We start from the raw sequence: 17536 nt of genomic DNA, 5'->3' as shown, positions 1-17536 counted from the left end.
CCTTCCTATTGTAAAAAATGTTATAATCATATTATTTGTTTTCAATCACAGTCTTGGAGGAGGAACTTTTTTTGGTCTCTGCTGTCTGCTTACTGGCTGTACCACTTTTGAAGAAGCTCTTGAAATGGCATCTCGTGGAGATAGCACCAAAGTGGATAAACTAGTCCGGGACATTTATGGAGGGGACTATGAGAGGTTTGGACTGCCAGGCTGGGCTGTGGCTTCAAGGTAAGGGGACATGTGTTCTCTAAGAGATGCAGAAATAAAATACTAAATATTGGGTTGCCCTTGCCAGTGTGGCTCAGTTGGTTGGAGCGTCATCTGTACACCAAAAGGTGGCAGGTTTGATCCTTGCTAGGGCACATAACCAGACTGTGGGTCCATCCCTGGTCAGGGCACACGCGGGAGTCAACCCATTGATGTTTCTCTCTCACATTGATGTTTCTCCTCTCTCTCTCTCTCTCTCTCTCTCTCAAATAAAATTTAAAAAAAATTCGGTATATCTTTTTCCTTTTAAGCAGTTTTACATATTATAAAGTCAACTGTTAAATGTGTCCAATTTATTGGTTCTGGTATATTTACAGAATTGTGCAGTAATCACCACAATCCAATTTCAGAACATTTTTATCATCCCAGAAAAAAACCTGTGTTCATTAGCTGTCACTCCACATTTCCCTACCCTACAGTCCCTCGTAAACACTAATCTATTTTCTGTCTCTATAGATTTGCCTATTCTGGACACTTCATATAAATGATATCATAGAATATGTGATTTTTGTGACTGACTTATTTAGCTTAATGTTTTCAAGATTCATCCATGTTGTAGCATGAATCAGTATTTTGTTTTTATTGATGGATAATATTTCATTGTATGGATATATAACATTTTATTTATCCATATATCCGTTGATAAACATTTGGGTTATTTAAACTTTTTGGTTGTGAATAATGCTGCTAGGAACATTCATGTACAAGTCTGTGTGGACATATTGTTTTGAATTCTCTTGGGAATATACCTAGGACTGGAATTGCTGGATCATGTGGTAACTCTTATGTTTAATCTTTTGAGGAACTGCCAGTTTTCCACAGTGGCTGCACCATTTTACAGCCCCACCTGTAATATATAAGGATTTAAATTTATCCACATCCTTGCTGACACTTCTTATTGTCTTTTTGGTTTAAACTGCCTTAAAGGTGTCAAGTGATCTCTCCTGGTTTTGATTTGTATTTCCCTAAGGATGACTAAGGATGTTGAACATCTGTCTATGTACTTATTGACTATTTGTCTACCTTTGGAGAAATGTCTGTTCAAGTCTTTAGCTCATTTTGTAGTTGAATTATTTGTCTTTTATTATTGAGTTGTAAGAATTCTTAATATGTACTAGAAACAAGTACTTTATCAAATACAATTTTGTATTTGCAAATTTGTCATTTGCAAATATATTTTCCCATTCTGTTAGTTGTCTTCACTTCCTTGGTGGTGTCCTTTACAGCATAGATGTTTTAAATTTAAATAGATAAAAAGAAGTACATCTTATCTATGTTCTCTTTCCTTGCTTTTATTTATTTTTTTTAATTTTTTAAATATATTTTTATTGATTTCAGAGAGGAAGGGAGAGGGAGATAGAGATAGAAACATCAATGATGAGAGAGGATCATGGATCAGCTGCCTCCTGCACGCCCCCTACTGGGGATTGAACCTGTAACCCAGGCATGTGCCCTTGTCCAGAATCGAACCCGGGACCCGTCAGTCCCCAGGCCGACACTCAATCCACTGATCCAAACCAGCCAGGGCTCCTTGCTTTTATTTTTGGTGTTACATATAATAAATTATTGCCTAACCTTAGAATATGAAGATTTATTACTTTTGTATTTTCTTTTAAAAGTTTTATAGGGTTTAAAAATATATATATACTTTTTAAAAAATATATTTTTTATTGATTTCAGAGAGGAAGGGAGAGAGAAACATCAATGATGAGAGAGAATCATTGATTGGCTGTCTCCTGCATGTCCCCACTGGGGGTGATCGAGCCCGCAACCCGGACATGTGCCCCTGGCTGGAATTGAACCTGGGACCCTTCAGTCCGCAGGCTATCGCTCTATCCACTGAGCCAAACCGGCCAGGGCTAAAAAAATACATTTTTATTGATTTCATAGAGGAAGGGAGAGGAAGAGAGAGATAGAAATATCAATGATGAGAGAGAGTCATTAATCAGCTGTCTCCTGCATGCCTCACTCCGGGGATCGAGCCCTCAACCTGGGCATGTGCTCTGACCAGGATTCAAACTGTGACATCCTGGTTCATAGGTCAACGCTCAACCACTGAGTCACGCTGGCTGGGTGAGTTTTATAGTTTTAACCCTTATATTAGGTCAATGATCCATTTTGAGTTACTTTTTGTATATGGTGTGAGGCAGTGGTCCAAATTCATTCCTTTGTGTATGGAAGTACAGTTGTCCCAGCACTATTTGTTGAATAGATCATTCTTTCCCTATTGACTTCTCTTGGCCCCTTTGTTGAAAATAGTTGTTCATAAATGTATAATTTATTTCTGAACTCAGTTCTGTTCCATTGATGTTTATCATTATGCCTTGATTACTGCAGCTTTGTATTACGTTTTAAAATAGGGAAGTGTGAGTCCTGCAATGTTTTTTCAAGATTGTTTTGGCTCGTCTGGGTCCCTTAACTTTCTGTCTAAATTTTAGGATCAGCTTGTCAATATCTGCAAAAAAGGACAGCTAGGATTTTGATAGGGATTGTGTTGAATCTGTAGATCATTTTGGAGACTATTGCAGCTTGACTGTAGTCTTCTGATTCAAGAAGATGACATGTCTTTCTGCTTAGTTAGGTCTTTTCTTTCACCATTGTTTTTGTAGTTTTCAGGGTAGAAGTGTTATACTTTTGTTAAATATATCTCTAAGTATTTTGTTCTCTTTGATGCTATTCTAAGTTGAATTGTTTTCTTAATTTTATATTTTGTTTGGAAATAGAATTTTTGTGTGCGCGTTGGGGCACATGGTTTTTAATAATAGAAAAGGCAGTCATACACATGCTTGTTTACTAATTTTAGGTACTTTGTAAATGCTGTAGATTTCATTTTCTGTCTTTGCAGCATTTGCTTATTGGTAATTACTTCATTTTCTGTTTGGTTGGGTTTGTTTTCTGGTCACAGTTATTAATGTGCAGTTCTGCAGGTCAGGTGATTTGAAGCTCTTAATCTTCCAGAGCAGTGGTTCTCAACCTTCCTAATGCCGCGACTCTTTAATACAGTTCCTCATATTGTGACCCCCAACCATAAAATTATTTTCGTTGCTACTTCATAACTGTAATTTTGCTAGTGTTATGAATTGTAATGTAAATATCTGATATGCAGGATGTATTTTCATTGTTACAAATTGAACATAATTAAAGCATAGTGATTAATCACAAAAACAATCTGTGTGTGTTTTCCGATGGTCTTAGGCGACCCCTGTGAAAGGGTTGTTCAACCCCCAAAGGGGTCGCGACCCACAGGTTGAGAATAGCTGTTCTAGAGAAATCTGAAACTGTTCGATTACTCTGGGACTGGTTGGCTATAGTTTGCTTTGTTAGGATAAAGCAGTTTACCAGATTTGAATGTGACCCTTTAACTGAATGGAACAGCTGGGCAGTTGGGAGGAATTGATTGCTAATAGAGGTATCTTTCTGGAATTTTCCCTGGTTGCAGAAGGAGCAGTGGTGCATTACAGTGCATCTGATGAAATCTAACAATATGTGCATATCTGGTATCAAAGCTCAATATATTTCAGTGGAAACCACAAGGAAAGCCATTTGCTCATTCAGAATGCTTGAGGGTTCTCTTTGAAGTGGTATTTCTCTTTGAGCAGATGCTCCTTTTTTTTTTTTTTTAATGAAAAGTTTGAAGTTTTGAGTAACATTGCTCTAAAAGTCAAAAGTCACTTTTATCTTAGTAAAGTAACATTCGAGTTCTGTTGGGCTGTATTGCCTTTGGTTTATCAAAGGGATTTTTTTCCCCCCATCACAGCTTTGGAAACATGATGAGCAAGGAGAAGCGAGAGGCTGTCAGTAAAGAGGACCTCGCCAGAGCAACTTTGATCACCATCACCAACAACATTGGCTCGATAGCAAGAATGTGTGCCCTTAATGAAGTAAGGGGACATGAATTTCTGTAGTTGCTCTGACAACATCCTAAGTGGGCCCCACCATGTATACAACATCTGTTTTGCCCAAATGGGTCTAATTGTAGTCATATGTAGTGGAGTTAGTTTCATTGGAGAAGTTAAACTCTTCACATGTAGATTAATCTTAATTGACTTTTTTTTCCCCCTTACTGAAAATAAACACTGCTACTATCTAGAAGTCAGGAAGGTAGCCAGTATGCCAGATGGTGGGGGGACTACTATTGGGTGGTGATGATGGCTAGTGATGCTGAATCTAGACTCCATGCTCATTGTGGAGCTCTAGAATTCCTGGGAAGGAATCCAGAGGAAGTCATTGAAGCTGGGAGAAGATTGAGCAGGCCAAGCACTGCCCACCCTGCTCCCCCTCCACCGCAGCAGAGCTGTCTTTGTGCTTTCAGCTTCTTTACAGTGCTGCCTTGTAGCATTCAGGTCAAGCAGCATTGTACAGGGCTATGAAAGAACCAAGAATGGCCTTCCCTTGGGGATCCAGTTGGTGCAGTTTTATAGCTTGTCCCTATTTATATATTTTTGTTTAAAATTATTCTTCTAAACAGATAAGATAGACATGTGGCTTTAAAAAGGAAATCTTAAAAGGTACAAAAGAATTGTTTCATTTTAAATTAAAAGTCTGTATCAGCATCAAGTAATTAAAAAAAAATTGTTCATTTGACTATGTTAACACTATTTTCTTTATTGCATGTTCCCTTTCCTGTGCTTATGTATTTCAGATTTTAGTTGGTGTACATTTTCTATTTTTTACATAAATATAAACTTCATGGCTGTATGATTGGATTCCTTTTTATATAAGTCATTGGCATTTGGTTGCTTGCCAATGACAGCCCTGTGGTAAAGCATTTTAAACGTGAAACTTTTCCTTGGTGAATTTTATTCTTGATAAGGGACTTAATCAGGAGTGAGGTTTTTCATCTAAAGACTATGACCATGTTATGAATCTTGATAGGTATTGCCAAGGTGTTTTATTTGCAGTAGGGCTGTACCAATTTAGATTATTTTCGGCAATAAATAAATGGGTCAGTTTTACCACAACTTGACTAATACTGGGGGTAGAATTTCAGTTAGTTGTTTTGCTAATTTATAGGTCTAAATTTTTTACTTTCTTTTTATCACTAGTGAGGTTGAATTTCTTTTCCGTTATATTTATTGTATAATTTTGCCTATTTGTGTCATTTTCCTTCTTTGAATTGGGTCTTTTTCTTTTACTTATCTGTACAAAACTTTAATAGTAGTTATTGTTTGTCATATTTAATACACATGTTTTTCCTATCTGTTTTCTCCTGTGATATTTTCTGTCATGCTTTCAAGTGGGTCCAGAGTTGTGTGGGCATCAAATTAAGTAGTCCTGGATCAATTGGATTAAATATAAATACTTTTTTAAAATCAGAAGTCAATTTGCTTCTAAAAACTATATGCACATGGTCTCTGTTTGGAGTAGATTTTATGAGAGAACTGAAATTAAGATGAAAACTAATTGCCTTCTTTTGATGTGCTCAGAATATTAACCAGGTGGTATTTGTTGGAAATTTCTTGAGAATTAATACGATCGCCATGCGGCTTTTGGCATATGCTTTGGATTATTGGTCCAAGGGACAGTTGAAAGCACTTTTTTCGGAACACGAGGTAAGCAGACTTATTTCCTGCAATATGTTACAGGGCATGCAGTTCACATTGTGTTGGAATTTGAAGTAGAGGTGAAATAGTACTTACATATTTTTGTAATTATATGATATTGGGTTTAACTTTGATTGTAATGTTTAAAAGCTCTTTCTTACCCAATTCAATGCAAGGTAGAGTTTTGGTTAATCTCATTGTGAGCTTCAGCAATATTAAAGAAGTCTTCAAAAAAAACAACAACATATATTAATGATTTCAGAGACAAAGGGAGAGGGAGAGAGAGATAGAAACATCAATGATGAGAGAATCATTGGTCGGCTGCCTCCTGCATGCCCCCCACCGGGGATCGAGCTGGCAAACCGGGCATGTCCCTTGACTGGAATTGAACGTGGGACCCTTCGGTCTGCAGGCTGATGCTCTATCCACTGAGCCAAACCAGCCAGGGCAAGAAAGAAGACTTAACATTCAGCCATATTTCTGAGCCATCATTATATTTTTCCCATTGTACTTTATAAATGCACTTACTCTGGGTTCTGCTTTTTTTCATTTTTTGATGTCAGTTTTTATGTATTGATATTTTCACATGCCATTTATTTAAGATGTCTGTTCTGAAAAATAGATCAGTAAAAAACATTCCAGGACTAGAACCACAATATCATAAAAACTTAATATGTAGACAGGCTAGAAATGACACAATAGAAAAGAATCATTGAGTTGCTCAACCTGATGTCTTCTTTTGGAAAATGCCTTTTTGTTTCTTCAGTTTTGGGAAAAAATAGAACCAGAGCTATGGAAGGGGCTCCCTCTTTCCTCCCCTTGGTTGTGGGGCAGTTGAACGATTTCAAGTGTTGTTGGATTTTAGATAGTGGTGTTATTATCATGAACATCTTTTAAAATTATATGTGCACTTTTAACAGTTTATATGAATCAACAGAAATCAAAGTAGGATGTAAAGTGCTATAGATTGCTTTTCCTTTAAACTAGCTTTAAATTTGTCTTTTAAGTTGATTAAGTTCATAGTTAAAACCCAAAGTGCCCAACTTCCCCATATCAAAAGCTTAAAGTTCAAGACATCTAACTTATTACTTCTAATGTTATATTAGTAAATCAGTACTGAGTTATTGTTTTTTATACCTTAACATCTGCTTTTTGTGAACTTTTACTTGTTTTGTTTTGCTTCATATTAGAATAAAAAAGTCATGTTTAATAAAACTTTTCTCCTGAATTTCTACCTCTTTTTGAACCTTTTCCTAGGTAGATCCTGGAGATTAACTTCTTATTTATTTTTTATGTTTTTAATCCTCACCCAACGGTATGTTTATTATTGATTTTGGAGAGAGAGAAAGAGCATTGATGTGAGAGAAACATTTATTGGTCGCTTCCTGTATGTGCCCTGACTGGGGATCGAACTTGCAATCTTTTTGGTGTATGGGATGATGCTCCAACCAACTGAGCCACCTGGCCAGGGAGGAGATTAATTTCTTAGGGTAACTTTGTAAAATTTTTTTAACTTATATCTTCATATCACAGTTATAATATGAACCCTTTATGAAATTTTGATTTTTATATTGTCATTTTTATTGCCTGCTGATTTAATTTTCCTCTCTGGTTAGTATTGCTGGTCCATTCGTCTCTGTTTTCTATTTGCATTCAGGCTTCTGACTCTCGTGTTGATTTCTGCACATATGGAACTTAGATTATTTTAGGCTTTCTGAAGTCTTGAAATACAATTGACCCTTGAACAATATGAGTTTGAACTGTGCAGGTCCGTGTATACGTGCATCTTTTTTCAGTAAATACAGTGGCCCTTTGTACCCATCAGTTTCGTATTCATGGATTTAACGAACTGTGAATCAAAAACAGTATTTTTAAATTCCCAAACATGGATCAAAAATATTGGGCTCCGCAAAATGGGTGCTCAGAAAAGGGTGTCAGGAATTAAGGGCAGTGTTGGCTTTAACATAATCATATTTATGGCAATTTAAATAATTCTAAGGAGAATTGCTCTTTTTTTGTGTTATTTTTCTTTCAGGGTTATTTTGGAGCCGTTGGAGCACTCCTTGAGCTGTTGAAGATCCCCTGATCATTACCTGGGGAGGGGGTTCCTGGAACCTTCCACAATGGGATCTGTGAACTTTTGTTTTTTTAAGAGACTTAATTTTATGATTGTGTATTACCTGAATCAAAGCAAGAAAGGACAAGTGGATTTTTCTAAGTCATCAAGACAAACCCTTAAAAATTCAGCCTAAACTAGTACCCAGTAAGGAATGACATATATGTATATGTGTATATATATATAAAGTGGACCATGTCCATGGCAGTGAGGATAGGCTATAATACCTGCTATATATTTTTGAAACTCAGTGTCACTCACTGGAGCCACTTCAGGGGAGAGCTATTCTGTGTTCAGCATACTGTGTTTTGGGATCCTGTTGAACTTGCTAAATGTAAGGAAAGCTACTATGTGTTATATAATCTAATCACAGTTTTGACAGTATGGCCTTGGAGATCATCTCCTGTGCATTAACTCCGGTGAGCATTTAGCCTTTGTGTGAACATATTGAAAAATGTTTTATTTCAAGGTTCTGCAAACTTAATTGGGCAGGTTAGTTCAATACCTGTAACTTGGACAATTCAGCAACTTTTAAAAGGACAATTGCAGGTTACTTTATACCATAAATCCTAGGAAGGTCTCTTTGGAAAGACAAGATTTCCTCTGTGAACAGAATTACCTTGAGTATTGGGCTGATGGAAGTAAGCTACTACAAAAGACATAATCTGGAAAACTAAAACCAGACAAAAGGGACTGCTTCATTTTCTTCCCCAGGGAACTGGGGAGAGAATCTGGTTACACTTTTTTTAGGCAAGTAGAAACCAAGGAATTGAGGTGTCCATTAACTTAAGGGGAGCAGGGCGGGGTTCTTCCCACCTTTCTCACCCACTCCTGGTCTTGGCACTTAGCAGCCCCAGGCGCAGCCCTGATTGCTCTGGTAGGCTGGCTCAAAAGGCAGCTTGAGAGACAGGTTTTGAGCTGAGTATTAATATAGATTGACTTTGGACCTTTTCTTTCTGCTGTGCAGAATAATTTTTAAAAATCTTTCCCTTAGAGATTGAACTATGTTTGTGTCTTACTTTGTGTCTTATTTGGTGCCTGCATCGCTGTTGAAGGCAATGAAGGTTTGTATAAAGTGGTTTTTGAACTAGAAAGAAACTCCAAGGCTCTGGGGCCGCCTTGCGCTTTCGCCCATGTGGTCTCCGGCCAGGAGGCTGGCCTGGGAGGGTTCTGGGAAAAAGGAAGGGTGCAGAGGGCGGGGCTGGGTCGTTCAGGTAGGAGGTGCTTGGGCTGGTGCTCCTCCCTGGTCGGCTGGGATCCTTTGGCCGCCTGTGTTGGCCGCGTGGGGGCAGCAGAGGCCCGTGCCCATGTTTGTGAGGGCATGGTCATTTCTCCGATGGTGGCCACTTTTGCGCACAGTTCCGGCACCCGTGGGTTGAGGGTGCTGCTCCCTGATGCAGGCCGCAGAGCTGGAGGGACACTGCGGGAGATGGAAATTGTAGCCCTTGGGTGGCATTTGGGTCTCCCTGCTGCTGCCCCTTCCTGGCCTCAGCCTGAGCCCCAACCCCTCACCCCCTATCCTGTCCTCTGTTCTCTGTCACTTGCAGATACACACTTGGTGGCTCCACCTTTCCCACAGCCACCACCGACAGTGCTAGTACCCTTTCGCTGGAACATAGTCGTGTTTCTCGAGCCCCTCTTGTCCCAGGCCGTCTCTGCTTCCTTGGGCGGAGAAGGGAGAGAAGGGGAGGGAGCCCGAGCCATTTCTAGTGGAGACCCAGGCCCCACCTCCTGTGTTGTGGGTCCCACCTGTTTTAGAGGCTGTGCCAGTGCTTTACGTGGGTTGTTTCATGCAGCTGTTGTGACCTCCACAACTCAGCAAACCTGTCTGAGGTCACAGGCAGAGTCCCCTCTTCTTTCTGCATTTGCCTTCTACCTCCGAGGGCCCAGTTGCCACTCACCTTGTGGGTGGTTCTTAGCTCACACTGTCACTCCATGAGAGGGCTCTTGATAGGTCCACTGAGTCTCGTTACTAAATCTAACAGACATTTATGTCCTCGCTTTCCTCAGTTCTAACACAGTGGAGGATCTCTTGCTTTTCCTTCTGCCTTCCAGACCCCTTTGTCTCTGCCAGCTTGAGAGCAACAATTTGACATTGCCAGCTCCAGGCACAGTCCTGATTCCTCCTAAGCAGTCATCAGCACTCACCTTGACTCTGACTTCCAAGGTACTATGCCCAGCACCTCCTCTGAGCTCCAGTCCTAAGGCAGTGAATTCCTTCCCTTCTTTCTACTTATCTGTCTCCAAGGCCATCCCTACACAGAAGTATCCACATCCTTTCCCCCGCACCCCCCCCTCATCTTCACTCCCTCCAGCTTGAGATGCACGTAAACCCAATCTCCATTCACCATTGCCACCACCCTAGTTTATACCACTGCCATCTTATCTCAGCAGTTGTCCTTTGCAATCTGCCCTCCAGATGGTAGCCTGAGGGTCCCACCCCACGCTCCCCACTAGAGGCCTACACGAAAATGGGAGCAGTAGGTGGCCCGGTGGGGACAGGTGGATGGTTAGAGGGTTGAGTATTGGGATGTGATGATAGGATATGGTGGAGGAAGTTTCTATAAGGGCATAAGCTTATTGGGGGGGCTTGGTTTTGAGCTGTAATTGATACCAAATAGCAACTGGATATTTGGGTTGTAGATAACATACCTAAGAATGATGGTGTATGTAGGTGGGCAAACTGTAGGTGGGAATTTAGTGAATACCAAGGTAGAGTGAGAATAACAGTTAGTTGATGGGCAGAGAAGGGAAAGGCTGCGAAGAAAACTGAAGCGAAGTCAGAGGGGGCTGCTAGGGGTCTGTTGCTCAGGAGACGGGAGAGGAGCCCTCCAGACACCTGCATTGAGGGTTAAGAGGAGGCCCAGAGATGGCCTCGAGGGGAACAGTTTCCCCAAAGCTATGGGGCAGAAGCTGATCGATCCGCGGAAGTCCTAGCAAGGGTTGGTGAGGAGAAATAGCAGCTACCACAGGGTGACTTTGGACCAAGAGATGTTTTTTTTCCTTCCTAATAGAAGTTTATTTGCAGGTCTGGGGTGTAGTGAGGGGTGTGAGGAATGGCCTAGTTCTGACACTTTACTCCCCTGAGACTAGTGCCTGTATTTTGGAAACTACCTGTGTCCAGCCGCATCTGCAAAGCTGAGGCCAGTGGCAGGTGAGGCCTTGGCTTCTCTGCTTTCTCCCTCACTGTGGCCTAGTGCTTTACTCATCACCTCTGACCTTCACACAGTGGGGGGACAGGCCAGGAGCTCCTTCATCACAGTCACCTGTTGCTGTGCCCTACTCACCTTGACTTTCCCACTCTTGGTACACAAGCTTACGTGGGGCGTGAGTGTCCACCAGTGGGTACATGATTAACATTAAGTAGTTTTCAAAATCTGCTCTTTATTTACATTTAAGTCAATTACATGCATGTTTTATTTTTTAAACAAGAGTAATTAGCAAAAAATGCATTAAAACTTTAAAATAGCAATTAAATATACAAAAATATAGCTTACAAAAAACTGCGAATGTTTAAAAATATTCTGCTGCAGAATTCTTAGTGTACAAACACGTCTATGAAACCTGAGGCTCAGTATTTCATAAACCTTTTATTGAGGGAGTTACATAATGTCTAGTGAATGAACCCCAGTGGGCTAGACTACATGGCTAAACTACCTTCCTTCCTGGCAGTGATCTGTTACCAGAGACAACAATGATCAGGAACACTATCTTGGAAGACGGTGTCACCAGGAGGGACTTCAACACTGGTCCCATCTGCCTCCTTTTTCTCTCGGAACCTGGGAGGGAAGGAGCAGACAGGGACGGTGTGCAGCTGGCCCACGGTGCTGATCCACCAGGCTTGTACTGGCACAGGAGCTACATCAAAGTACAGACAAGTCCCTTTACATTGGCAGGCTTCCTTTCTGAGTACATGCCCCTAGAGCAGGCAGGGTGTTCTCCTTGTCCCTGTAGCCACAGAAGTGAGCCCTGGATTGGTAAGCAAAGAATGCTGATGTTTGGTCTAAAACGGAGAAAACAATTAGCATCTTGGAACAAGTGGGCTCTAAAACAACTGGAAAACTGACCAAGCCTTTCTATGTTCCTCTTGATACTCTCAAATGGAAGCACATTAATCTTATCTACTAAAGAACCATGACCCAGCATATTTTGGTTATCAATTGCAAATTTCACCTAAATTTATACACCGTTAATTTAGACATGTCCTTTACTCATGTTCTTAACAGCTAATGTGAAAGACTAACCCAGGGCCAGAGATTCATCACATGACAGAAGGGTGGAGGTTCCCTGCAATTCCTTTTCAAGTTTCAGGTCAGGGGCGCAAAAAGCACTGAATCCTGGGGAAACTCTGGGTGGCAGGACACTGGGAGGTGGGTGAGGACCAAGAGGCACCAGTCCATGGCCCCATGGCTACCTAAAGGAAGCTTTAATTTCCATATTCTCTAGGGGCAAAAATGAACTTAAAATATTTCTTAAAAGATGGGGAATGTCATTGAGTGAAAAGTGTTGGGCTAGGAATAAACTAGGGGAAGCATGTTTTAGAGTGGGAGGGGAAAGGAGCCTGACCCATGTACCCGAACATCTATGACTGACCACCTACTTGTTTAGCAACATCTGAGACAACTGCCTCACAAGATAGAAAGGTGCCTCAGCCTTCAGTTGCTGCTGCTGCTTGAACTCCTGCCTCAAAAATGGGTGCTCGCCTAAGAAAGCAAGAGAGTTGTTAAGAGACATCACTGCTGCACTCAGGCTTCCCTTGCAACTAGCCAAGATGGTGTGGGGCAGCTTGTCCAGGTGGCTGCAAAATTGCTGGGCCTGCACTGCTGCTCTTGGCTACAGAGCCTGCTCTTGTGTGTCCTGTCACAGATCAGCAAGTCTGGAAATTGGTTGTGCTCCAGTCATCTGGACATGTGTGGTAGGAGTCAGGGAGGGACTGCAGTTTCTGATTTGTATAGAAAACTAGAATTCCAGTGTGCTGCAATCAATAATAAAAAAGCCATTTTCAAAAGGAATGTGATTGTAAAAGGATCATCCCCCATTCTGGGCTCACGTTTTGCAGATATTCTGACTTCTGGTACAGCTCTTCCCATATGAATAGGAATGCTCCTGAATGTACTTCAGTATCACATGAGCAAAAAGAACACCCCCCCCTTCCGCGCACACACACACACACACACACACACACACATACACGTGTGTGCACTTGTATATACATAAATGACCTCTGGGAGGATACATTAAGGAGCAAAACTAGATGCTCAATGGGTGAGAAGCTGGGCTTGCTGGAGGTCAGGGATACAAGGAAGACTGATTTATGAACCGTGGGAAGGGATTACCTATTCAGAGTTAAATTTAAAAAGATATCCACAGTAAGCAACCAATCAGGGAGCACTGTGCAAAGGCAGATGGAGGTGAGGGGAAGAGGAAGGGAGCCAGCAGACCTGGGACAACAAGAGCCCCACATGACCTGCGTGACAAACGCCCATTATCTGCTCCCATGACTCAGATCTGTCACCTGCCAGGCTCTGGACACAGCTAATCCTTGCAAGGGCCAGTAGATAGACACCAGTATAGTCCCTGGGTGATGGATAAGAGAACTGACAGAAAGGCACCTGGCTGGTGAGTGACAGAGATGCTTCAAATCAGTCTGATCACTTTTTCTGTCCAGAGCTCTGGGGTTGCCTCCCAGTAATTTCTACAGTCATTAAGAACAGCTTAACAGAGTGGGATGAGGTCATGGAGATGACAGACTTTGGAGTCAGGCTATGGAAAGGGCCCGAGGTTAGGATCCAAGGGGCTTGGCATTGGGGAAAAGACTCATTTGTCAAGACTTGGGAAGAACTGGCTATATGACAATTGTGGGAGGTCCCTGGTATCCCTCAGCCCAGATGCCCTCATCCATGGGCCACCTGTACCAATCTGGTCATTTCTGTCTTGTCCTGCTCCTTTCCTGGAATAGGCCTAACCAAGTCACAGTCTCAAAGTAAATGTAACAACCAAGAACCAAGTCAGGCTGGTTTTGTTTCATTTCTAAAACCAGGTGAACGGGCTGAGTTCTATTCCACTAACCCATGGCACACAAGTAACATCCAATCTTGGAGCTACTTAAGATGTGTTAAGTAAAAAAAAAAAAAATGTTATTAGCCAGTGGCCCAAAAGCAGATCAGAGTCCCCACGTGTCTATAGATTATCAAAAGGTCACCTACTCAGACAAATGTGGACAGCAGCCTCACTGTGAGGTGTGAGCCTGAGCCGAATGTATTAAGGTATCCTTGACTCATTCTTTTAAAAAAGTCCAGATGGAAATTTACCTTTGTCAGACAATGCTGTGACTAACCGCTGCTAGCCACGTGCAGTACAGGGAAGTGCTGGAGGAGGGCCCAAATGTGGGTGGCAAATGCATTCAGGTTGTGTTGCTAACTGCCAAGTGACAATGGCTATGCTGCAAAAGGACACCACACCAAGAAAGGGGAGATGACTGAGCAGAGCGGGCACTCAGCACGTCAATGTCCAGCCCCATCGGAGTGGAAATGCTGCATTTTTAAAAGCCTCCCCACATTCACAAGTGTTGAGGTCATATTAGTGGCACCTCCTGGGGCAAAGCAGACCCACTATGGTGCCAAGTGGAGAGGGCACAGCCTTCTCAAGCTTTCCTCTAAACTGTCTGGCTTTGCACCTCTGGTCCAGTGCATACCAATGACCTCTGCTTTTAGCTGTGACACAGTGAAATGAATTAATGAGCCTCCCTATAAACACAGGGACTTGGTGAAGCTGCCTCCTTGTTACTGACACAGGGACAGAAAAAGGCTGCAACTGGAAGGCTATAATCCTACAGAACTGAGTGGAAGAAATCTGCAGTATAGAGCACAAGCATTCCTCTGAGGGGAAAAAATTCTCTTATTCGAAGCCCATAATGACAAGATGACATTTGTCTCAACACCATTCCAGGGAAAATGATGGGTTGGTGGTCATTAACTAGGCTAGTCCAGAAGCAAGCCTACTTGGTCACTAACAATATTTCACTGTAAACTGGGTGCTTTGCAGCATTCAACTCGATTATGCTACAGAGAACGCAGAAACGGTGAAAGTCCAAGTGTACAAATAGTTCTTTTCATGGGTGCCAAACAGGCTAAGGCTTTCACATAAAAATATTCCACACTTTACTTGCCCTGTTTAAGAAACAGTCCAGTTGGCATACCATAGGAATACCATACGCTAGGTCACACGGAAACAGCCAATTTTGACCAAGTGGACTTGTAATTTTCCAAACTGGATTCTGCCCAGCACTTTCCTAGGTTAATAGGAATTTTCCTCATCCTTTGACTGTAGCTACCTGAGCCACGGACAGGTTCCCTTTCCCATTCTAAGACGGTAGAGGCTGGATTCCAGAAAAAGTTCTTGGATAAGTGCCATCATCAGAATTGCAAAGCTTTCTCCATCTCTCCATACCATGCAGACAGCATTTCCAGTGAGAAACCGCCCCCCTCACACCTGTGAGGGAGCAGAGGCAAAGCTGATGACAAGGAACCCATCTCTAGAATGGAAGGAGATTGAGAACAGGGCTGTGGAAAAGAACTACAAAGTTCTTAGCTAATTTATACAATATTCATGAATCTAAAGGACTCTGAGTCACTTCTAGAAAAGTTGGACAGAAAGAGCCAAAGAGTAACATGCATTTCTCTCCTATAAAGATACTTGCAATAGCAATTAGTTTTCGCAAGTCCGAATACTGAGGCACACACCAGTGAGTGAACAGCCCTGCAGGAGCTTCCTGAAACTATTTACAATTTCAAGTGGGTCCCTGGCTAAAGAATTACAGAGGGATCTTATTTGGGATGTTTTAAGTCGTTAAAAAGTCAATGCCAGCATTTTCTCTGAAGTAGGAAGAGAGAGGGCAAGAAGGGGAAAGAGAGCCGGCATCCTCCTGTCTCAGCATGGCCAGGAGGACTAGCCATTCTCAGCTGTCTGAGGGCTCCCAGGGGCTCCCTCCCAAGACAGTGAGCCAAGACCAGCAGCTATGCTGGAACCACACTGAATGGGGGAATGTGGGCAGCTCTGCGAGGCCCCCTGGGGCACAGGGACAGCAAGGGCTCAGAGGCCCAGGCCCACGGGGGCCCCTGATGGGCAGCTTGGCTGTGCCTCACTGGTGAGGTGGGTGTGGAATAAGAGGAAATGGCTTCTGACCAGGCCTTTCCAAGCGCATCTAATGTTTTTAGCTTAGGTAACTTGATAAGCAGATGTAAAACTGAGGGAGAAGTGATGGTGAGGGGCACTGTAACCACAGCCCTTGGGTTCCAAGATGATTTTATCAAAGGAATATAAGGTGAAAAGCCTTTGTTGGCACTGTCTCACCAACCAGGCAACCGGTCGTGCTTCGGCTGAGGTAACTGCTGGTTTTGCTTGGCTCAGGGGCTGCCGGGAAGGTTTGCTGCTGCTCAGGCATGCACAGTCTGAATAGAAGCTCATCTGTCCACAGGGCGGGGTGTGGGTGGCTTTAAAGACCTGCCCTCAGTTCCTTTCTCTAGCACTTGTGTTTATCTTTCCCTTCTGCTTGACAAGTCACCTGACATGGAGAGAAGTGTCTGGACGACAGCATGTAATTGAGTTGGCAAGAGACTGTCATGAAGCTCCTTGAACCAAACCTGCAGGCTCATTTAACTTCTCTTCTCTTGGCGTGGGACATGGGTACTGTCAGCTTTGGTTGTCACATGACCCAGAAGTCTGGGTCTTAGCTTAGCTGGCCCAGGAGTTTTTCATGAGGCAAAGGAAGTGGCAGCTGGTGCCTGCATGTGTGTTCCGCCTGCCTCTGTGAGCGTGGGTCCTGCAACAGTTTGATCCTGTGGTGAGCTATACAATGTTCTCTGCCCCTGGCAGGGGCCCCTGTGGCGGTCCACGGTCCTGCTTACTGTGCAGCTGGGCCAGCTGCAGAACTGGCATGTTGCACAGTGGACACACTTTCCGAACCTCAAGCCACTTAATAAGGCACCTGCAGAACGAGACACCACAGGAGGGAAGACATCAGTCCCATGCTCACGGTACACCAGCCCGCCCACCCGCCCACACATTTTGCATGTTGAACACATCTGTTGCCCAGGACAGCCAGGTCCTAATGAGCTCCATCCTCCATGGAGAAACCACTTTATCCACTGAAGGAGCCAGAGCTCCAAGGATGCTACCCCCTCAGTCATCATGGTTTCTTAAAGGAGGAAGTACAGTGAGGGTGGTGCAAAGTAGGAGAAATACTTTCTAATAGACATGCAAAATGCATAAAATTGCAAGAGAAGAGGGAATATGAATATGTTTGCAAGAAGAGGGAGGAGAGAGCCTGACACTACCATTTATATTCAGACTCATCTATCTTGATTTAAAATAACTACAGTTTTGATTAACGTAAGTTTTTTGGAGTGGAAGCTCTCATTAGAACATTCCATTAAATAGTGGTTTTATAACCTGGGCTCCCAGGAGGTGTGGGCTTGTCTGGCATTCTGCCCAAAGTCCTGCTGCGGTGCTCATGTCCCACAACCCCAATTCCTCCAGTGCCATGTACACATACCCCACCCTGTAGGGTGCTTTCTGCACTGTAGACCAATCATGAAGCCTTCAAGCTTGT

General features: G+C 42.7%; 2 protein-coding genes across 4 annotated transcripts in view; one reads left to right on the top strand and one right to left on the bottom strand.

Annotated features, from left to right (window-relative positions):
* Positions 1 to 8933, top strand: part of PANK2 (pantothenate kinase 2) — a 36207-nt gene extending 27274 nt beyond the window's left edge. For both annotated transcript variants that reach the window (XM_070419965.1, XM_070419966.1), the window contains exons 4-7: positions 52 to 228; positions 4025 to 4148; positions 5694 to 5819; positions 7846 to 8933. In XM_070419965.1, coding sequence (XP_070276066.1) covers positions 52 to 228; positions 4025 to 4148; positions 5694 to 5819; positions 7846 to 7896 — 478 coding nt within the window. In that variant the 3' untranslated portion in view covers positions 7897 to 8933. The remainder of the gene's footprint in view (positions 1 to 51; positions 229 to 4024; positions 4149 to 5693; positions 5820 to 7845) is intronic.
* Positions 1 to 17536, bottom strand: part of RNF24 (ring finger protein 24) — a 79253-nt gene that overhangs the window by 1570 nt on the left and 60147 nt on the right. The window contains exon 6 of one of the 2 annotated variants that reach the window (XM_070419968.1): positions 11309 to 16912. The exons of the other annotated variant lie outside the window; for it this stretch is intronic. Coding sequence (XP_070276069.1) covers positions 16774 to 16912 — 139 coding nt within the window. The 3' untranslated portion in view covers positions 11309 to 16773. Of the gene's footprint in view, positions 1 to 11308; positions 16913 to 17536 lie in introns of those variants that run through there. 2 annotated transcript variants of the gene reach the window in all.

The sequence above is a fragment of the Myotis yumanensis genome, unplaced genomic scaffold, assembly GCF_028538775.1.
Source record: "Myotis yumanensis isolate MYYU_CA2020_CCGP unplaced genomic scaffold, mMyoYum1.0.hap1 SCAF_7, whole genome shotgun sequence".
NCBI lineage: Eukaryota > Metazoa > Chordata > Mammalia > Chiroptera > Vespertilionidae > Myotis > Myotis yumanensis.
This window is presented reverse-complemented; position numbering and strand designations above follow the sequence as displayed.